The following is a 23,684-nucleotide window of genomic DNA, read 5'->3' as shown; positions in this document are numbered from 1 at the left end:
CGAACAGTCCTTGCAGCGTCTGGACAACCTTCACTCTGTTTCTCTGAGCTCAAAGGCACAAAACAAAACCAATTATCCTTTATGCAATGCATGGCTTGTAATATGCAAGGTAGGATCATTATTTGCGACAACGTAGTTGTGTGTGGGGTGTTTGTGTCTGCACATACGAGAGCTGGGTGAGGTCTGCGGCGTGGAGGTTCAGCCTCTGCGTCAGCCGCTCCATCAGGTCCGAGCCCTGTTCAGTGGTGAGGGAGCTGGGGGAGAAACACACAGACAGCTGGGCGTCACGTTTGGAGGTCCACACCCATTCAACACACACGCAGCTACTCAGCCGTTAAAATACAATTTTTTTTTTTATTTTGGAGATACTGCCACAATTCATACCCACAAATGGGTCATTGCACACAAGCAAAGCCATGGTTGTCTGAATGGATGTACCGCACACATGTACACACTCGTAGACAGACACATGGGCGCGCGCAAACACAAACAAACACACAAAGAGCCGTGCCAAGGGAAAAGGGATCAGCTGCCTCTTCAGGCTTGGTAAATCACCTGCTTTTTTCCAGCAATGAGACAAACAATAAGGTGCAAATGGAACCTGCATGAGGTGTAATGGCTGTATCATATGGACGCGCCTTTCTCTCCCTTTCCCCCCTCTCATCTTTCTTTTTCTTCGCCCACATTCACTTTCTTTCTCTCGCGCACACGTATACGCTCAAAGTAAAACATGATAACACAAAGTCCACAAACACACCGGGCACGCACGCGCCCTCACGGTGAGATGAGAATAATAAGGTGCAAATGGAATGGAGGTGAAGTGTAATGGTGGTCTGATAAAGCCATGCCTCATCTCAGCTCAGTCCGTGGCTGCTCCCTCACTCAGAGAGTAAATCGCCAAGGAAATAGACCAAACAAAGGCAATCTGCAGGCCAACGCGCTGGATGGAGGAAATGAGAAGGGCATACACACAAAAACACACACACACACACACACACACACACACACACACACACACACACACAGAAAAGCTACTTTATTGCTGACAGCTTAACCTGGAATCACTGAGAGTGCCAAGTGACTGCAAGGTGACATGCACCAAAAAGTCATGGATCATAATGAAACATTGTTCAGATTTTGTGAGCAGAGAAATGTGAAATGAACTGAGGAAGCTATCCCATGCAGCGCTGGGGATTGAGTGCATTATCAGCTATACGTTTTGCTTTTTTCCAGACACTCAGCATCCCCTTAAGTTAAAACAGTTTTACAGTTATTTTACATTATTCAAGGTTAAAATTATGCTGAGATATTCTTTTGTTTAGCCTGCGTTTGACACCACAATACAGCAGCTCTTTTTCTCCCAACAGAACAGTGTACTGTGCATGAGTGGCTGATTCACTCCACCTTTGAGAGAGTGGGTGGCTCTTTTTTCTCCACTTTTTGAGGGGTTTTTGAAAGTTAAAGATTCACCGAAGCAATTCCAGACACGTTTGCATCCCTCTGCGGTAATTCTAGCAACTGGAGAGCTCCAGGAGTGACTTGGTTGTTGATGCTAGCACTTTTCCCCTTGGGTTTCTCTCTGTCTCTTTCTCTTCCATCCATACCTCTCCACTCCCCCCCCTCTTCCACCTTCCTCCTATTCCCCAAACCTCCCCACTACCACCACCACCACCACAATGTCAGGAGCTGTCAGATAAGCAGGTTTGCGTAGCCTCTCTGCAGGGTGCGAAGGAGCTGGGGATAACAACCGTGCAATCATGAGGTCTGCAGCAAATGCGGACCCCTCTATAGGCCAACTATAGGTGTCTGCCTGGTGGGCTGAGGATAGACGAGGAGGAGGTGAAGACATTTTATGCAGAAGGTGACCTGCTTCTTTCCCCTGGCATACACTCACCTATATTGTGTGCTTACGTCTTAATCTGCGTTTCTATATGTGTGGCAATAAGGTGACAAAGATTGTGCCCATCACACCTTTATGAGCCTACGTGTGTTGAACAGGTGAAGGACAACGCACCGACACCGGACTTGATAACACCATAAAGGGATTTGAGAGAGGGCCAGGGGCGAAGACACAGTCGATAGGAACTTATCTTTGCTGAGCTCGAGCTGATTGAGAGGTGAGAGAGAGAACTTGGCTACCCTTCCTGACAAAGTATCATCATTAAAGCTGTAATACGGCACAGTAATACCCACACACTGAGGGATTTATCATCCCTGCTATTGTAATCAGGTGCAGCACACACCAAGGATTTCAAACTGCAGTATTCTTTTCCATAAAGACGTGAATATGTGGGTGGTTTTAGACAGAAATTGTGTCTCTTAAAGGCAGTTTTAAGTAACTGAACAAAGCAGACATATGCTCTGTATTAAGGTGTAAAATGAGTCTTGCCTTGAAACAGGTCCAACAGTACGGCTGACAACTGGTGAGCGGAGCAATAAACTATGATATGAAGCTGAGCTACGCCATCAAGTCCACTGATAATAACCACTTAAGAACAAGAGAGTAGCTTTTACAAGGTTGTCGGTGATGCTTTTTGCATGCCAGTTTTCGAGGACAGGGACTAAGGTAAAAGAGGTTATTGCTATACTGTAGATCAGTGTTTCTCAAATGGAGGGTAAGGGGACCCCTAAGTGAACTTTAGAGTACAGCAGGGGGTACATGAGATAGTTTTTAGTGTTAATTTAAAAAATATCAGTCATGCATAATTCCTAGAATAATTATACTATAATAAGTTCTATAAAAAATGTTAGTTCGATAAATATTCCCATTTTAAATCCAGTCATCACGTGCTGTAAGTCAGAAGTGTCAACTGACAGTGATGACGCAGCACCTCTTTATATATTCTTTTTTGTATTGTACCTCTTTATATATGCTTTTTTTTCTGCTGAGAAAATATCTCAAAGGCGGTACATTGTTGTAAGTTTGAAAACCACTGCTGTGGATCAATCTATCGACAGTCTGCACTGCTGTCAACAGTAAAGTTGCAGTTAATATGAGTGCAATTCACAGACATTCAAGTCTGTATCTATAATGTTGCACAGGAGAGCTGCCGCAGTGTCTCTCTGTTTTATTTCCAATACAATACTGTTTTTAAGCTATTTATGAAACTTATTTTTTATTGGGACACGTACATGTATCATTGGCCAGTGTCCCATACCACACCATCAGGGGCGTAAATATAGACAGTGCAGGCGGTGCTGTTGCACTGGGGCGCATAAAAAGTTGAGAAAAGAGCAGGCACTTGCCAATGATTCTGGTTGCCAGCTCAGAAATACAACTGTGATCAAATAAGAACTCACAGTAAATTGATAGTGGTGCCATTTGCTATTTATGCCTTAAAAAGGCAAACTCGTCTCTGTCTTTTTTTCTTTTCTTTTCTCCGTTTAATTAAAATAGTCTGTAGCAAAAAAATTATATGCTTATTCTTCATAAAGTATAAAAACTATACATCAACTATTAAAAAAATCAATCAAACAAATCATTTATTATTTTCAGTTGTCACAAACAGGGTAAACATGTTTATTTCAGCTGTAAGGTTGGGCATTTTAACATGGGGGTCTGTGGAGATTGACTCACTTCTGGAGCCAGCCTCAAGTGGACATTAGAGGAACTGCAGTTTTTGGCACTTTTCCATTGGCTTCATTTTCCCGCTTGGTACGAATATGCAAAGATGATTTCTGGATTAATATGTATGTACAGTAGATGTTGTCCAAATGTAAAGTCTCTGTTTGACTGTGTAATGACATGATACGATATACACTAGCTATTTTAGTGGCAAAATTTGGCAGTAGGGCCTGTAAAAATAGCATGCACAGGGGCCTGTCGTAACTACAGTTTGCCACTGCACACCATGTATAGTCTAACTTGAGCAGAGTTGCAATGATTAATTGATGAGCTGTCAACTAAAACATGAATTCGCAACTAACTTGATAATCAATTCATTGGTTAGAGTAATGTTTTAAAGAAAAATAAAGTCAGAATTCTCAGATTCTAGTTTCTTAAATGTGAATATTTTATGGTGTCTTTACTCCTCTATGACAGTTAACTCAGGCATCTTGGGCTTTGGGAAATACTGATTAACATTTTTTCTGCATTTGCTGACATTTTAAAGACCTAACAATAATCAATTAATCAAGAAAATAATCAACAGAATAATCAACAATGAAATAGATGTAGCCCTTAGAGGGACCTTTATGAAAATACACAAAAAACAATGGAAAAACATGGATTAAACAATACAAAACACTGGTGTAATAAAATAAAATAACCAAAAAACCCTAACAAAGGCACCTGATCGATCATGACTACTTGTCTGATTCCTCTTAAAAAACTTTTAGCCAAATAAATTTAGGTGCAAGCAGTCAGCTCAAACTGTTACCAACCCACTATTTAATAGAATCAATAATTTTGGATAGTAATCATATTTTTTGTGTGCATTTAAACGGCATATTGTGACAACTTGAGTTCCTCATAGTATGCGCAAATTTTCCCTTATAATATTATGATTTAGAAATCATTTTACAATCTGATTATTCCAATATCAATATGTGATATATGATTATGTGAATCATACTCACTCTGAGCCGGTGATAATGTAGCCGAAGTGTCTGTCCTTCCCTCTGCTGGAAAACTCCTTCACCCCGATGTGGACCAGCTGAGTTTTGACTTTCATGTCCTTCTTCTGCGGCTCCTCCAGCTGCTGTTTCCCTACTGGGGCCTGATTCCCCTGCATCCACCTCTGGATCTCTGAGTCCACCTGAGCGCCAGGCCCATCTACACCACCGGTTAAACGCAGGGTGGCGCCTTCCTTCGCAGGTGTGATCTTCTCCTCCCAGTGGTGGGACATAGGAACCTGACCCTGCATCGTCCGGCTTTGGACATTCTCCATGCCGACCATTTTCCGGAGGGGAGCTGGTGGCCCAACGTTGACCTCTGGGGAATCACCGAAGGGCTCCATGTTGAGGTAGTCCAGCAGCTTGGAGAAGAACTCTGCATGCTGTGTTAAATCAAAGATTTCTCTTTAGCAATCGGCAAAGGGATTTTTTATACTTCTTTCACCTATGCACCACTTTCAGATCCTTTTAGAAGTTAGTTTATTAGGTTTTGAGCAAAAATTAATTAATACCTTGAATAGAGAGTTGTTCCTATTAAATATGTCAGCCATTTAAAGCAATGAATTTGTAATGCATTCACTGATGTTTCTAAGTCTGAGTGCTGGCCCAAGGTCTAATGATATCTTTTATCGTTACAAATCATTAAAGGGTGCATTCAGCAGCTTTACTTGCTTACTAAAAACGAAACAAAAGATTCATGGCGCCATGCAAAACTATTTTTCATTCATATCACTTTTAAACTTCCATTAGATGAAAATATTGAGGTTAGACAACTCTGAGGGAATTTTATAAGATCCTGCAGGTGCTTTCAAGTTGTAATAATTCAACAGTAAATGCTAGTCTGCACAAAAACTTTCAAATCATCCCTATTTGAAGCAGCATTCAAAAGTGAATAAAGTGTAAGTTTGGACATGTCTCGCTCCCTGAGAAACCAATTTGTTGGTTGAGCAGAGTAATTTTAAAATCACCTTGTCAACAGGCTCTTTGTCTGCGCCGTCTATTTGTTGGCCTGGAAACAAACACAATTTATGTGAGCAGATTGTGTGAAAACTGAAGTTCTCTTCTGTATTTAGCAAAATAAAATAAAAAATACAGACTTAAAATGGAAGACTCAAAATACATTTGGTATGAGGATAATACGAATACAAATAATACGATACAAACACGTTACTGCACAAAACACTGCCAGCTTGTATTCTCATCCTCAACAGAAGAAACACTGACCTTGCTGTTTCATTCTCAGTGTGTCTTCCTGGTTTAGATCCTGCCCTTTGTCTGATTTCAAGTCCTGGTCTTGATTCTGTTGCACGGCTGCCAGCGACTCCCTGTTACCCTCCATGTCCCCCCTGGAGTCAGCAGCTCCTGGTCCTGGCTGGGCCCCAACCACAGGCCGCTCCTCATCCACCTCCTGCAGCGCCCCTGTGATGACCCCAGCCAGCTGGTCCAAGTCTTTGCCCATCAAAGCCTCTATGTTGACGCTGTGCCTCCCCAGCTGGTTCACCATATCCTGGATGAATCGCTCTGGACAGGAGAGAATGAGAAGCCGCAATCATACTACATCACTTAAATGTAACACAATTTTCCCTAAAACCCAAACTGACAGACAAAAAATGAGAATACTGTGGTGCAAATGTAAAAGCCAGAGTGTGAAATATCTCTAACAAGCTATGAAAAAAGCGGATCTTACCGTCCATGACACTAAGAGGCTCTTTGGCGGTCAGGCGGTTTGAGCCAGCCTTGAGCAGAAGTCTGTCTAGATTAGGCCTTTGGGTTTTGGAGCCAAATGCCACCTGAGACTGCGGTTCTGCGTGGTCACTCTGAGCTGGCCGGATGTAGCTGAGGTAGTGGAGCTTTCCTTTGGGCCATGCAGCGTTGCCATCCAGGGCACCCTGCTGAGTGCTCGGTACCTCGGCAAGAAGCCGATCCAGCTGGCTGGAGAGCAGTTTGCTTCTTCCTGGATCCCGGTTAGAGTAGACTGCACTGAGCTTGGGGTGTCTGCCCTCTCCGCTCTGGGTGAAGACTTTAGTGACTGGAGTTTGGCCAGCTCCTTTCTGATGGCTGAAGATAGTGGTCTCCTTCCAGCCCTGCTGGGGTTTGGACCGGCTGGGCTCCAAGTGACCTTCAGACTTGATGTCTTCATTCTACAACACAAAATGCCACATTCAGAGCATTGTTGAGATGTCAAACATCATTTAGCCATGCTGACACCATGGCTCTGGGGATGGCTGAGGGTCTGACAGTTGGTCCACAACTTTGGTCCAGACTGATGTAAATCCACAAGTGGATGGATTGCCATTAAATTTATTACAGGCATTCAGGGAAACCGGATAATGAATCAAAATGACTTTGGCTAACACCCTGACTTTTTCTTTAGTGCCACCATAGGTTTACATTTGTGGTTAAGACAGAAATGTCTCAACAACAAGAAGAAATTCACAAATTCCTGAATTGCAATAACTTTTTATCTTATGTGTCACTGTCCATATACAGTACCTCTTCAACATGGAGCCTGTTTACCAAGGTTTTTGTGTCTAAGTGACTAATGGGAATAACAATTTTGGAAAATGGTCCAGTATTGAGCAACACTGCTGCAAGCCAAAATGTAACCACGTGGGCCTTTTTTTTTTTTTTACCATCACTTCACATCCACTAAAAGTATTTGTTTTTGCCACTGACAGGCTCAGATTATGACAACATTTGGTAAGGATCCCTACAGAGATAAGACCTGTTTGAGTCACTTTTGTTTAACTACAAGCCAAAATTGCTATAGCCAAAGCCACCAGACTCCATTTACACAAACAGTAATTTTAGCATGTAAAGAGGCAGCATATATTCACATCTGACTGTGTGAATTAAGGATTTATTTCAACCACACTAGAGCTGTTAATTGTTGAAACGGTGGAAAGACAAACCAAAACAACTGTTGCAAATTTAATTTTGTTTGTGTTGACTTTAAATGAAGTGTGTTTTACAATGATAAAAATACTCTTTATTTAAATGGAATCTGGTGTCTTTGGTGATAGCCATTTCAGGGCTCCTTAACAAAATGGTCCATCTCTGTAGGGATTCTTTCCATAATGTTGTCAAACACAAATAATAATAATCTGAGCCTGTTAGTGGCAAAAAGCACCTTTACTGGACGTAAAATGTCCTGAGTGGTTACATTGCAGCCTGTATTGCTGCTACTGACTGCAGCCCTCTCACTCAACGCTCGACCAGTTTCAAAAACATTTGTCTCCATTAGTCAATTACAAAAACAATGAAAACTATGGTCCAGGTTGAAAACTACCAAACTCACCCTTTAAGCCATATGTCAAAACTAATGATATACCCATTAGCCTCAGCTATATTTGGTATTTAATGCTAATTTGCAAATGTTAGTAAGCTAACACACAAACCAAGATGGTGAACATTATATCTGCTATACCTCAGCATGTTGGTATTATCATTGTGAACATGTTATCATGCCAAAGTTAGCATTTAGCACTGCTTTGCCCAAGTACAGCCTCAAAGAGCTGCTGTAGACTTTTAGCCTTGTTTTGTTAATTTCTGTAAAGCTTCAGTGACAACATTCACATGATGTTTCTTCAACCTAGTTTCAGCTCTGCAATAGTTTTTTTCGCTCCCCATGAGAACATTAGATGGGTTGCGCTGGGTCAGCATTGTTGTGACAGGCTTTAGTATAAGAAGAGAAGCAACCTGGGCTCGACGAGACAGGACAGGATATGAATAGGGATTCTAGATCAAAGACAACTGCCCTTGGAAATTGCATTATGGAAATCACAGATGAGATAGTGTCACTCAAAGAGTAATTTCATGCATTTCCACAACAAACTTTAAAAGCATATCCCTTCTGTCAGAGAAGTAGCAGCAATCCCTTATCTAAAGAGAAGAAACTGTGAGTCATCTGATTTCAGATTTAGGCATATGAGTTTATATTTGACACATGATGAATTGTGTGTTTACATCACAATGCACTGGTACACAGGCACCGAGAGGCCTTTTAACCATTTGGCATTGTAGCTGGTATTATTGTTGGCACCAAAATTTGTGATTTGGTCTTTTCTTCTCTCTGTCAGGAAGAGAAATCATTTTTCTCTTCTGAATAATAAGAACCCACGCTTCAGTTCAGCATACAGTATACCCGATCCACTGAGCAGCATTATTATCCATGTCGCTGCTGCACTAATACGAGCTATCTCCCTTGGTGCCATTTTCTGTCCTTCAAATGTATATAGAGAAAATGTCAGTCTTTCCAAGCCCGGCATACTGAGAGGCCATAATGGCATTAGCACAGCGAGACGGGGGTGCTCTGCCATTCATGCTAACCATGTTTGCCTTTTTCCATCACACTACACAACAAAGGGCCTCGTCTCATCAATAAGGAAGGTCCTGAACTCTTCAACTTTGCATTATGGCTGCACTGACACAGCAGCAGGAAGCGGCTCGGCTATGAAGGATGCAGAGCACATTTCACACAAAGCCCGGGTTCCACCCTAAATATGAGGATTGAATAATGTAAAGAGGTGATGGAAGATCTTTGTGTAAAAGGGTCCCTGCTCAGTGGGAGAGGGAGGAGAAGACAGAGAGCGAGAAACAAAAGCGGTGTGGTGACAAGAGGGCGACCCCGGCAAAAGACATACTGACTCTTTTTCAAAAGGAGTAGGAAGAGGCCCTTCCATAATGTAGGCGAGGGAACACGTTTGAATTTTGTTTGCTTTGTGAACCAATATTTCTTTCCTTAATCCTAAACCTTAATGCTACATCTTTAGCTGTTGCATTAAGATATAACAATACAGTAGTTTTTTTTAAAGAGTTATTCAAGCTGTTCAGTTGGGCTGGACCTGAATATTTGACTATTTGTTTGTTGGGTAGGTATTCTTTTTTATTTTGGGAGTCAGATATTCTGTTCATTCCTTTCTTTCTTTTCTTTTTATTTTATTTTTGAGAAATGACAATAATGAAATTAAAAATAAAAAATCTCAGTGTTTCCCGTACATTGATTTATTTGTGGTAGCCCACCATAATATCAACATTACTATCTAAAATGGGTAAAATCTTATTTCAGTGTAGAACTGCATGTAGCATATCTATTCGCTTAGCCTGTCCTTCGTTTCCCTTAATGAGAGCTCGACACTGCACTGGGACAAGTGGTTAGTCCGCACACACACACACACACACACACACACAGTGACAGTGCTAACTGTTAGCATCAAACAGCTAACATTACCTTACGATTATTAGTGGGTCAAACAACAGAGTCAAGCCACTTTAGTGTTGGCGTGAGTTTGCTGGGACTGTTTATCAGCTTAGTGTGGGATGTTAGCCTCTGCTACTGTGTTAAGCTTGAGCTAACTGGGCAGTTGAGGAACTAACCACTAACCCGGAGGATGGTCCTTCAGCATTGCTAACTATAAATCTCAAATCTTCAAGGATTGTCAACTTTGACTCTGCATTTTGCCTCACTCTCTTTTTTGTTTTTTGTTTTTTTTTCAGCGCTGTGTCTTTTGGAAGCCTGCTGCTTACAGTCTGGCACCTGCTTGCTAAATTTTATAAAGTCCCGACCTCACCTGAGCGCTGTGGGGGTGCACGTCCATAAACGTCTCTAACACAGAAAAAGTAGAAAATAAGTAAAGACAGGGCAGAGTCTCTGCAGAAAAACACGCCGTCCCACACTTCTAGTGGGTCATAGGTGATGATTTAGATTACTTGTGTATGAGTCCATATATTGGTTTAGGAAAATCCTGCAGAGTATATCTTTAAATTTTTTGGAGCTAGCTTGCTGTTTCTTCTCTTCTGTTTCACAGTGCTTTGTCAGGCATTGTCTCAGAGTAGGAGTCTATTATCATACAGTCTATGGTTCAGCCCCACCTGGCTGAAGCTTCGATAATACTCTAAATGATTGTTACCAACACTCAGGAGAGCCTTACTGTTTAATATGTCACTTCCTGAAGTTGAGGGACCTGCAAGAGAAATTGGTCAAAAATGTTCAATGGTGAAGCAGTAGAGGTTGAGATATCATGGAGCTATTTTAGATTGTAAGAGGCTCTTGTTAAAAACAAAAAAAGGTCTTAAATTGCGATAACATTGATGACATCAACAGAGCCACAGATGACATTGTAAAACTTTCTTTAAAAAGCTTCTGTTATTAACCTGCATGATTTTTGTGTACTTGTCGCATCTGTCTCATCCACTCCAAAGACAAACTGCTACAAGTCTGCAGTGTGTGAGACTCTCACCTGAATGTTGGCTCCATGCTGGAGGATTCCTGGTTGTCCATCGGCCTCAGAGTGTGGCAGGAAGCCCAACCCCGTCAGGTACTGCTGAAGGTTTCTGCTCAGTTTCCTGTCTCTGGAGCTGCTATAGGCGGTCAGCGGGCTTGGAGCTGTGGCCTGGCGGTGGAGAGGGATGGCCCTCAGTTTGGAGAGCTCTTTGGAGATTACTTGCTGGGTGGTGTCGTCCTGCCACGTCAAACCTGGAAAATAAAGATTGAAATTCCAAACAATCAAATATGTGGCACATGATGCAGAGATCAATCCCTTTGTATGTGGGGTTCTTTAAAACACCTCTCGACTCAATATAACTCTTCAAAAATAAGATTTCTACAGATCTCTCCTGGTAAAACACTATTTTGGTAAATAAATCAAACAAAGTGGATAGTGAACCTAATTTAATCAACATATCCACTGATGCATAAACAATTAAAGACAACAAATGGCTAATATTAGGATTATTCAACAGAAACAGAAAAAGTACTTGACTGTTCACTATTAACAAAAACTGGAGAGAGGATCAGGCCTGGAGATGATTGAGAATGACTCATATAATAAATTGTAAGCCAGGCAAAAACTAACAACTCCAGTTCCTGGCTCTGGTATTAATATTAAGTGCCTCCAAAATTATTTCCAGCAACAAAATTAATATTTGGAGGCAAAATGGCTGACCATTTTTATACTTTCTGGGCTCATATTTTAAATATATCATTGCCAAACATTCCTAAAGAGATCATTTTCATACATTATTACTTGACATTAAAGAGTTAGAGTTTTACCAGCTTAATTGTTAAAATGAAAATATTTGAAACAGAGGTTGATTTGTCTTTGATTGCCCACTGGGGTTGCAACAGTATGAGATTCTCTCAATACGATAACTGTCTCAGAAAATGTCCCAGTTTCATGGTATACAGTATTACGCTAATATTCTTATTATCATTTACAATGACCCTTAAAGAATGCTTTGTTATAATTTCACAAAATATTATGTCCTGACCGTAGACTGACATAACTATCATGACGTCCACCCATTGGTTTGTGGACTTCTATTTTAAAGCCCTGAGTTTGGCATTTTGTCATCGCCATCTTAGTTTTTTGGGGCCAGCAGTGACCATATGTGATTAAGAGGGTGCAGCTGTGGAGGAGTGAGGGGTGCCTCTGACTCACACACTGTAGTGGCTCCTCATAGACAGCCTGTCACTCACAGGGGCCCCACCCTTAAATACGCATAACTTTAAGCCTTAATTAAATGTAAAAAGGCGAGTTAAATAAAAATTCACCCCACGTACAGTTGTCACGAAGGAGGAAATTGGCTATAGAGATTAAAACCAGTTTTGTACCAGGCTGTAAACATGTTTATTTCTGCTGTAAAGTTGGGCATGTTAGCATGGAGGTCTATGTGGATTGACTGTTTGGGAGCCAGCATCAAGTGGCCATTTGAGGAACTGCAGCTTTTGGCACCTCCGCATTGGCTTCATTTTTCAGCTTCAGAGGTTGCCACTTGGTCCTGGCAGATACGAAAATTGACATAAACTTGAAATACACTTTTAATCACACTAATACAATAACAGCAAAATTCAGCACTGTAAATAAACAAATGCACATGGTATGATACCTGTCAATTTTCATACTACGGTATACCCAGAAACTGGAAACAGCAATGTAAATAATATTTAAAATACTGGGGTCAAGACTGACTATATACAGTAAATGTGCCTTTAACAGAAACAGTACTGTCTTTTGTTTGAAATATTGTTCTTTTGGCACAGTATTCCTGTAAATGGTGACTGTGCAGTATCTATGTTCTCTTCTTTGTGGATGATTGTTCATAGTTCTCTCAGTTTTACAGGGATGAATTCAAACATTAGAGGAGAGGAGGTCTAAAATTAAGACACACTTAAAGAAAGCCACGACTGCACATTCACACTCATGCACACATGTACAGACACATGTATACACAGACATGTACACACACAGACACACAGACACACAGACACACACACCCCAGCCAGTCAACAAGCCCGGGGAGAATGTCACACTGCGGCCTGACGCCTTGCCAGCATCTCTGCTAATTGCCAACACATAGTTGGGATGCAGAACTCCTGGGCAGGGGCAAAGCGCAGTGGTGCCAGGACCAGATGGAGCTACCCAAGCAAAAAAAAAGATACCCAAAACATGGCCCCATTCCCAATGAGCCAAGAGGCACAGCATTCCATCGGCAAAGAGCATAGAAATACCACAGATATACTTTTTTTTTAAGGGAGCCAAGATGTTCACTGATGACACTTCATTTCAGTGCAGAGGCATTTTTTAACTAGAAAGAAGTAATTATGTTGTGGCTTAGATTCCTAGCTGCCAAAACTTTTTACTGGACTCATCTGAAGAAACAATGCAGCTCTTAATGATGTGGACATGTTTAATAGCAATAAATTAAAAGCCTAGGTTTTAAAATACGCAAAAAATGAAAAGTATCAACACCGCAGAATGTCTTCATTAGCCCGGTTTCTCACCCATAGACTCTGGGTATTCTCATAGATATTCATAAGCACCAGATGAGGATCTGAGCAATGCAGAGCAGCTACAGATGCCTCCAGTCATTCTTGGCAGCGCTGAATAGAGCACACAGCAGCGTATGTTGTCACTGTTCTGGAACGCAGCTCAGCCATCCATCCGCACAACAATGACAGTTAACTACCCATGGCTTAACCGATGTGGTGTATACTTGTTATATATTAACGTGGCGATGATCGTTTACGCTATCATCAGTGGTGATGGGGAAATCAGGTCTGGCTTCAGCCCTAAAGGATCCATATGGTACCTGCGGTTTACTGCAGCTGGTTAAATGGGTTCATACATGATGGCGCCACAAGCTGGCTTCATTGACTGTGACACCTCTATCCCCCTCTGTCTCCTGGGGGATGCACTTATTTTTATACATAGCATGTTGTTGTGTCTGTGACGGGCACACTTGAGGGGAAAAAAGGTATGCCGGTGCAAATTACACCATCAGAATGAGCCATTTTGTAAGAGAAAAAAGTCAGGAAGAAAATTGGTGGGGCCTTTACGGTTGGATTCCTCTCAATCAACCTCTCAGCTGATTATCCTGGCACTGAGGAGCTAAATGTCATGCAAATTCTTCTGCAAGTCCAGAGAAAGAGCAGGTTCCATCACCAAGTGCTGCAGGGTTTTTGCCTGTTAAGGATAGCACGCCGTCTCAGGCAAATGCCTCAGTTAATTAACGCCTTGCCATTAGCGCAACAGCTTTCAAACAAGCAAGATATTTCTGTTGGCCTCCTGTCTGTTTTCTGTGTGACAGAGAGAGAGGGGGCCTCCTAAATATTCAAAGCCCATTAGATGGGATCCTGTCTACATGTCTTGTAGTTTCATCTGCTGTTTTTGAAATGCAGATTTTCCCCTTTCCCTTTACTTCTGTCCACCAACTGATTTTAAAGGCATTAATGGAAGAGAGTGTGAATAATTTAGCAGCGAGTCCTACCTAATTAGTCAAAATGAAATGTGTCAATCCAAATTTGACACTAAAATTAAACCAACAGTGCAATGGTGAGGCAGAACATGTGAATACATTGTGTACAGTGGCATTTCATTTCCTAAAAAAAAAAAATATTTCTGTGAGTATTGCTGTGAATCTCTTTACAGACGAACAACTATAGGGAGGTTCCTGACAACTAGTTTTCCTAATGTTTAAATGGGAGTTTAAACTTAGACTTGTTGACTAATCTAAAAGTAAGAAAATTTTAAATCTTTTAGAAATTAAAAATAAAAAATAAAGTCAAAACTTAGCATGATTTAATCTCTAAGGTTAAGCATTGTCTGAATAAATTTTGCATATGTTATAAGACCCTTTTATGGTGCCAACTAGTGAAGGCAGCAACGCTAAATCAACTGTGTAAGATTCAGGGGGATACATTGGCAGAAATGGAATATAATATAATTTATTAAGTATGTTTTCTTTAGTGTATAATCACCTGAAAATAAGAATTGTTGTCATTACCTTCGAATGAGCTGTTTATATCTATGTAGAGAATGCCATGATGCACCATGTTTCTACAGTAGCCCAAAATGGACAAACCAACACTGACTCTAGATAGGGCCATTGACGTTTTTGCGTGAGCCACCATAGTCGTCAGCTCCTCTGCGACAAGGAGTGTCAGAAAAATTCATTTTTTTAATGTGAAACTGCTTAATTCAGTGTTTTTACTTTATTAAATCTCAGTCCATTTGTTCTGCAAAGGGGGACCCTCTGTGGATAACTTGGCTCCTAGTCAAAACCTCTTGAATGTCTGGATCTTCAGAATAAAGGTGAGCACACATTAGCAGGTGCTAGGCCAGCAACCCATCACTGATGAGCTGAACAGCGAAGGAGAAACAATGATTTTTAATTTGAAACTGCTTTATTTCAGTGTTTTTACCGATGTTAATCATCTGATGGTTTGTTTTGGAGTGGAAAAGACCTCAGTGGGTAATTTGATTCCCAGTATAAACCTCCTGAACAATGAACACTGAAGGAATTCTAACCTGGAGAAGTTTCATCTGGTTGCAATCTGTAGTCCTCACCACTAGATGTCACTAAATCTCCCTATATCTTACACATTGGACCTTTAAATGTCGCTGAAATGTGTGGCACTTTGGACTGTGCATTATGAACACACACATTATCCTACAAAACACGACAACACCTCACTAAATGCAAGTTAGCAAATAACATTTATTGAAAACAATATCCTTTAATTAGAAATAAATCTGTACAATAATTCTGATAATAAATTGAACCTATTTTATTTATCTATTCGTTATCATTATTATTTTTTCTTCTGATTTGGCCTTATGTGCTTTACGACCTGAGCTGGTTAAGGGAAGGGAATGAGGGCAGGATACTGATCGTACAGTAATGACTGTTAAATCATTCTGGAATATCAATAGAAAGAATCTGAATAAATAATAAGTTTAACCGACTTCCTTTACATACATTTTTTTACTCTTTAGCTTTATGGTCTTATTCCACCAGCTTATGACAACTCTTCACTGAAGCTACAGCATATGATGTTTACACTGAGTGATGTGACCTCACATTTTAAAGCTTGGCTATTTCCTAAAATACAAATATATTTAAATATATTAAGAATTATTTTATACACATTCCCCCAAAATCCAGACACATATATATGGTATCTTTGGAGTCTTCTAAAAGAGCATTTAAAATAAAGTTATGTGGCTCTTAATGAAGCATGACCATCTGACCACCTCTATTGAAGTAATTTCATATTGCCATTACTGCAAAACAGTTGGTGAACATCCATGAGGACACAAATGATTATTTGCCTGTGGAGGAAATCATTTTGCTTCAAGTAAAAATCTGCAGCAGGTTTCTCTGAAATGATCCTGCCCCCTTCAAAGACATGGACTCACACTGAACAGTTCAATAAAAGCACTCTTGTTTTCCTCGTAACAACTCAAGTTTTCACATGGCATGTTAGTGTGTGAGTGTTGTCTGACTTTTTTTTTCTCTCTCCAGCAACAAGGTTGTCAAGGAACAGACAGAGCAGAATATGAGGAGGAACAACAATGGTTTCTGTCGATTGTCTGTCAAAGAAAACATGTTTGTGCTGGAAGCAAAGTAGGGCCGTGGGTAACACGGTGGTTTCAGTGGCACTGGAGTGACATAATGTCAGTTTATGGTCACTGATTCCCCCTGACTGATGCTTCCTGTCAATGGAGCTAATGCAAATGTCACAATGCATCATCTTACTTCACTTGTCAGTACTATGAGAGTACCCGCCGCTCTGCACAGGGTCAGGAGGTCAATCGACTGCAGGTTAGTGTAGTTTAACGTGGTAGATCAGAAACGCCAGTGTTACATTCTGACATGATTCTTTCTGATGTTCAGAGGACGGAGCTTGAAAGGATAAAAACTGACCAGGAACTGAAAAATATGACATAAAGCAGTTTAAAAAACTGCAGAATTAACCTTCGTTTGTCCTTATGCCAATTGACTGTTTGCTAAACCCTGACTAAGCTAATGCTATCAATAGAACTCAGTCAGTTGGTTAAGTTTTACATCATGAATCCGCTAAATGGCTCTTAAAAGGATAGTTTGCTCAAAAAAATCCAAAATACATATTTTTCCTCTCACCTCACCTTTGCCTCATACCAAACAACACCTGTCAACCGAATCACTGCACACAAGGAAGCCTGCATCTACCGCTAGCTCACCTAGCACCACTGAGCTAGCTAATGTTACAGCTCAGCCGAGAAAGACACCATTACATTTCACAATGTCACGAGTATGAGCCTCTCATTCATGAGGAGATGCATGCTTCCTTCTGAGAGGTGTTACAGTTGGTGGGTGTACTTCGGTAGAAAGAGAATCATTCCTACATGAAACTGCTCACAACATGGTTTGTAGATTATCTTGAGTAACCAGGTCATGATTTCTGGAAAGAGACATTGCTGTTGAGTTTTTCAAATGTATGTTTTTGGCACTCTTGTGTAAAGGAGTGCCATGTAGTTCCATAATATTTGAGAGAAGGCATATATCTCCAACACTCTACAAGTTGCACTAAAACACGACATTGATAAACAGTACTACAGGTAAGAGGAAAAAATGCAGCATTTAATAACTTAAACCACCTCTGTGGTGAAGAAAATAACTCAATGCTCAGTCTGTTCCACCTAAAAATCCTGCCCTCGTTCAGGGTCTAGGCTTTACCCCGAGCTAACAGTGCAGCAAAGAGGCTGCTCTCATAACGTTATTAACCAAAGAGTGGAGCACTCTGCCTCCCCGTCATTTTGTTATTCTCATACAGGCAAGAGACTGTAAGGTGACTGTAATTAATGCAGTTAAGTTTTTAAAAATGAAAGGCTGTGGACTGTTTATTATTGCATTATTGCATTTGCATATTAGTACATGAATTCCATACTATTTCCAGTGAAATATTACAGTATGCAAACTATGCTGGTGTTAATATCCAGCAATGTGTTAGCGCAAGCAACCACAAATGGATACAATCAGACTGGCACCCCCTGGTTAAAAAGCTAGGGTTTGCAAGCATTTTGGCTTTCATGAAGCTGACTGGAAAAGGGACTTGGACGAGGACCAAAATGTTTGCAAGTAAATTCATCTGTTTATTTAATTATGGGGTGATTACAAATAAGCTATGTTTTAAAAGTAGCAAGAAGTCACACGTGAGAAAAATAAATCATGTGTAGAAATCATAAAATTTAATGCATCTCTAAATCGTAATCGAATCAAATCATTAGGTGCCTGGCGTTTCCCACTTTTAGAATAAACCCGCTACTTACTGTAGACTCTGATGTAATAGCATCATCAAGGTGGATGTTACTGTTGATAACTAACGCCAATGCCCCTTGCCTTTGTAAATAAAGCTAAAGTTAACTACTGTAGCTAGGTAATAAGCTAGTTAGTCTGGAATTATTGCACTTAAAAAGCCCCCCCACCACAATATGTGGCAAAGTCCAAAGCTAGACAGACCCACCCTGCCTGGTTACAGTTGCTAAGCTATGATTGGACACTTGCTCATCAGGGGCAGTGTTTAGTGAACGTTCAATTAAGTGCTTCATCATTATAATATACTGTATACATCAAATTAATACACTATAGTTAGCGAGTTGGCTCCTTTGTGTATCTTCACACAGTCCCAGCCTGCACACACACACATTTAGCAGAGCCATAATGACTCCACAGCAATATGACAGCAGCCTGGCTATGAAATGTGTAGACACACTGTGGCTGCACACGCTGAATACTAAAGCTGCTTGGCTTTAGGTGCTGTGTAATATAAAAGTCATTTGCGGCTGGATGACAGGGCCTTGCATTCAAAAGGTATTGTGGTGAAAATTTAATACCAGACATTGTGCTCAGCCAATGGGGACACATCCAGACAACCCAAGCCCTTTTGTACAAGGGTCAATTTCTATTGATCTGAATGACATTGGTGTTGTGCAGTGAGCAGAGATTGTGCGATTTCTACCTGCATCTCTGATGCAAGATAAAGAGGATTGTAAATCGATTCCATTGATGTCCCTCCCCGTTTTCCCCCCCCTTCATCTCTTCAATTTAAGTTACAGTACAATGGTCTCAATAACCCTGTCTGGGCTTAAAAAAAAAAAAGAAAAAAGTGTCCCCGACGTCTCAAAGATGACACTTCAATAGCTGTTGAGGTGATAAGAATAACGTGCCACCGAGCATTAACAGTGCATTGTGGACTCATCCGGAGATAATGCTCTGTGTCTGTGGATGTGATTCTACAAGACAGAAAAGGGGAAAATGATTCAAAGTGATGATGTCATGTCTGCGGCGTCTGTAAACGGGTGTCTACAAACACAAGGTCAGAGTCTCATGATGAAAAGCATCTAAAGAATTAAACAGAAACGGAGCAGGACAAAAATTTCACACCAGATCTCTTCTCATCCTCTTCACTCTCATTTGTTTATTTCCAAGCAGTAATTAGAATAAATGTGTGGTCTCGCTTTGCTTAATATTCATCACTACATTTTTTTCTCCCCTCGTTTTTTTTTTTTTTTTTTTGATTTCCTCTGGCCGGCTGCTTACTCTTAATGATTTTCAACAGTGGTTCACGCCTGTTAAAAGATATTAAGCTCAGAGTGGCCTGCAAAGCCAATTATATTTGGAGGGCTGATGTTTGTGGTCACGGTCTGTGTTAAAGGTGTCTACTGCCCCCTGGTGGGTTGTGACTGCAGTTACAGGCTGACAAATGTGAAGAGAAGAATCTGCTTGGTAACATTTTATCTTCTTGGTCTGTAATTTCCAACAATTTCATTAATAATTCCCTGAGGAGCTTCCTGGAAAGAACCATGTAATTATTCCTAATTATAAAGAAAATATAGACACACGTCTGAGACTGTTTCTTTAGTTAGGACTCAGTTTATGAACAGCTGTTGACTGAAAGGAATTTCCTTGGTAGAGCTGCTATATTTAATCCCAAGTAAATGTTCATCCACTAACTATTATCGACACTTAACTCTCCATATATGCTGAATTGCAGACGCAAACTGTGTCACATGCAAATAGCACCAAATTATTCATATCTTTCCATGAAACTTCCTCTGAATTTTCAATAAAGTACAGGCCCATGGGTTATATATTGAAACATACATCATGTTAAAACATTTTTAAGGCATTTTATGGGCAGAAAATACTTCTCCAAGAGTTGTTTGCTAGAAACAAACAAGCGAGAGCCATTTGTTTAGCAGTTACAGCGATGGATCCATAACAGCAGACTGCCTGGAGGCTCCTCTCATTCCTAGCCGTTGTTCACACTGTGACAACCATCAGCAAGAAGACACTCTGTCTACCACAGACAGTACAAGACATGAATATAAAATCAGCCATATTAGTGTGACAGAACTGAGGAGATGCGCTGAATTCTCAGCATGACTCCAGCATGACTCCAGGTTGTCAAACTTGTACCCTTAAATTATGACTGTAACTTCACTCATGCGAGCTATACAGTTACTTCTGCTGCGATGACATTTTATTAAAAATGCACTGTATGCCCCTGAAGATGTAACCTGTTGTAACAAAACACATTAGCCGCTGCCATTGATTGAGTAGGAGAGACGGCCTAATGTGATTACACTGCACACCTCACAGTTACTCATCCACAAAATTAGCTCGAAATGTCCCACCAGCATACAAGCCAATTAGATTGGCTGCTGGAGTTAGGCGATGATGGCAAAAACAATGGCCCGATATGAGTCAAATGACCTGTTCTAGCTCACTGGTGTTGTGCCATGCTAGCCAAGGAGACAGCTTGTCTTATTTGGCTTGCATCACACAATGGCAGTTGAGTAGCATTTGCTGTAAGCCCCTGTACATGACTGATAAAGGCTGCTGAAGAGGAAAAAATAAAAAAGGAGAGAGACTCGGACAAAGACAGACAGGCTGTGTTTACCTCTGTGAGCCAGTTTCTGTAGGAGGATCCTGAGGCGTTGCAGAGCAGAGGAAGAAACATCGTATGTGTACAGGTCTGCAGTGGCCAGCTCCTGGCACCTTCCAAACACTCCATCTACAGAAAAGGAAAAGAAGAAAACAGGTTCATGAGGGACATGTTTTGATAGTTTAAAGTGAGCTGCACACATGAAAAAGATGTAAGACATTTTTCAAGATGACGTCCACTTGCCCAGCTGAAATGTAATGGTGTGTGGCACCTGCAGCGTCTCCGCACCTCTAACTTCCTGTTTTGGGGGAGGTAATAGCTGACATTTTTCCTCTGACAGCACCACGATAAGCAGCCGTCCATGGCAGGAAGGACTTTATCAGGGACCCTGGTAATCTCCCTATCAGCAGGCCTCCCGCCTCACTCAATACAGGTTGCTAGGCAACTCACGCCACAGAGTCCCTATCAGCCCCATAATTCATTGGCTGGTCTAGACCTCAGAAGGATGCTGAGGCTCAGGGGGTCAGAAAGCAGTGTGCAGACGTAACGCTTGGAATATAAATGACCCGCGTTGTCACCTTCTCTCAGCTGGAGAGATAAAATCCATGCATCTTGTTGGCTAAACTCACTAAATGAAAGTCCACCTCTGAGATGATCTCTGGAGATGAATCCTGCAGATTCGATCAGAGCCATCTTGTCTGTGTGTGTGTGTGTGTGTGTGTGTGTGTGTGTGCAATCATGCATACTACTGCGTGCGAGTATGTGTGAGGATGCCACTGTGATTAGATGGGATCTAATGATGTGAATCAACACTTTGTCATGCACCGCAGCATCCCATTAATTAGGCCCAAGATGTCAGACAATGACAGCAAACATCAATGGTACGATTGATGCTCAATGACACGTCGGGGACCGTCGAATACACAAACACTGATGTCCATTACATGCTGCAATTTTCCGTCTCCTCCTCCAACGCCATTTATAAACTACACATCTTTGATCAAAAATGTGTCTTAATCATCGATGTCATGTAACATTTTCACACAGAGAAGGGAATGCCAAGCTTAACCTTTACATCAACAGTGAAAAAGACAAAATATTCACTTAATTTCATCTATTTAAACATCACCAAGCATCCGTTTTCACCTTCCAGTAAAAAAAAATGTAATTACAGTGCCATGTTCGGTGTAAAATTCAGTGACTGATGATTACAAAGATAATAACATGATGTCAGGCTCCAAATTGAATTCTTATTCTAAACGAGGAGCGGGTGTTTTCCTGACTTCTTCGCCTGTGACCCGTTAAATGACAGCTCTGTACAGGAAGAAGCCCGTGGGAGGTGGTGAATTAGCATAGACAACACAGTGCAACGCTCACCAGTTATTTTGGGCTCTCACACAGCAAAGAGGAAAACTTCCCACCCACAGATGCACAGATCATCACAGACGTCTGAATCACAAGACGTCAACTGTCTCGTTACTCTTCGCCAACAAGACCTCTTTTCTAATATTGTGGGTGACATGGTTAATAAAATAACATCAGGTTCTGTCAGTGTATCACAAGGTTTTCTCAAGGACGTTTGATTTATTTTTCCCAGTCAGACGCTAACAACACATTATGTAAGAAATGAGGGGAAGGCTGGTGACATAACAAGTGACGGGAAACTGTTAAATTTTTGATGCTCTGCATCCCTAATTTGTTTCCATGGTGACGGCGACTGTTAAACATGTTACTTCCTTCTCCGTAGTCAGGGACATTCCTGATAGCAACCAGACACACAAACACACAGAGGTTCAGTGCATTAAAAATAGAAACCAGAGGTATTTTACAACGGAGGAATCCTTGTTTGGCAAACATTACAGCTGATTGATTTATCGAAGTGATGCTGAACCATTTGAAGCTACATGCATGATGAATCACAAAGCATTGTTCTGTCACTTCATAGTTTGTCTTAACAACACTGAGATTGTCAAAACAAGCAACAATGGCTCATTGTAGATGACAGTTTGCAGGGAACTGATTTTCTGACAGCTAAAAACAACATTTTAATTTCAGGCTTGGAGGAGCGCAGCATGTGTGCAGTGCATGGAGGGTTGTTTAAATCTGAAAATGACAGAATTGCAGGGCAATTAAATATCAGAGAGTTTTTCCTAAAAACCACATCAGCCGATAACAGACAGCATTAGAGCAAGAGATCCGTGTAGCAGTGGCGCCTCGAAGGGAGGGCCAAGGAGTACCATGGTCACCTTATAAAACTTGCTGCCCAGCCCACTTGCCCTGCTGGCAAACATCACTGGAGGCCAATATTACTCTGTGGTGCTCACTTTTTAAGATAGCATGAGGGTAGCAGTATCTTGTGAAACCTGAGGCATCCACTTGTGCTAGGTGCTAGGAATGCATCAAGTTTGAAATTCTGGGACAATACCAATGTTTAAAATAACAATTTGGGCAATAGCTGATACCAATGTTTTTATATTGTTGTTTAATTAGTTTTTGTTGTTCTTTATTCCCAATTCTGTGCCAGGGAAACAAAGAAATCTTCAGTATAGAAAAAGACTAATAATAACAGAACTGTTTTAAAGTAAATAAGTCCTTCATCCCACTATGTTTGAATGAGCAGAAATTCTAACATACAGATTTACAAAATAACCTTTAAAATAGACCTCTGTTACAGAGAAACATTTATAAAAAAAACTGCGTCAATTACGTTTTTATTATATAAAGTATAATATGTCACAATTCCCTCTCTAATATCTATTTTACATTGCTGTGAAACAAATCAACAAATTTCTCCCACAAACAGCTGTATTTATTCAAATTTCTCACCAAAAACTACAGTTTACAAAATTACATTAAACAC

At 40.9% G+C, this 23,684-nt stretch overlaps 1 protein-coding gene across 1 annotated transcript in view; it reads right to left on the bottom strand.

Annotated features, from left to right (window-relative positions):
• ptprn2 (protein tyrosine phosphatase receptor type N2) overlaps nt 1-23,684 on the bottom strand; it is a 179,129-nt gene that overhangs the window by 122,163 nt on the left and 33,282 nt on the right. The window contains exons 3-9 of the mRNA XM_050056635.1: nt 20,840-20,953; nt 10,854-11,089; nt 6,302-6,755; nt 5,839-6,135; nt 5,583-5,623; nt 4,579-4,997; nt 168-254 (exon numbers count right to left, since the gene is read on the bottom strand). Of these exons, the coding sequence (XP_049912592.1) occupies nt 168-254; nt 4,579-4,997; nt 5,583-5,623; nt 5,839-6,135; nt 6,302-6,755; nt 10,854-11,089; nt 20,840-20,953 (1,648 nt within the window). The remainder of the gene's footprint in view (nt 1-167; nt 255-4,578; nt 4,998-5,582; nt 5,624-5,838; nt 6,136-6,301; nt 6,756-10,853; nt 11,090-20,839; nt 20,954-23,684) is intronic.

This window comes from Epinephelus moara, chromosome 11 (assembly GCF_006386435.1).
Source record: "Epinephelus moara isolate mb chromosome 11, YSFRI_EMoa_1.0, whole genome shotgun sequence".
In the NCBI taxonomy this organism is placed as follows: Eukaryota; Metazoa; Chordata; class Actinopteri; order Perciformes; family Serranidae; genus Epinephelus; species Epinephelus moara.
The sequence above is the reverse complement of the archived record's forward strand: the minus strand, read 5'-3'. Positions and strand labels throughout refer to the sequence as shown.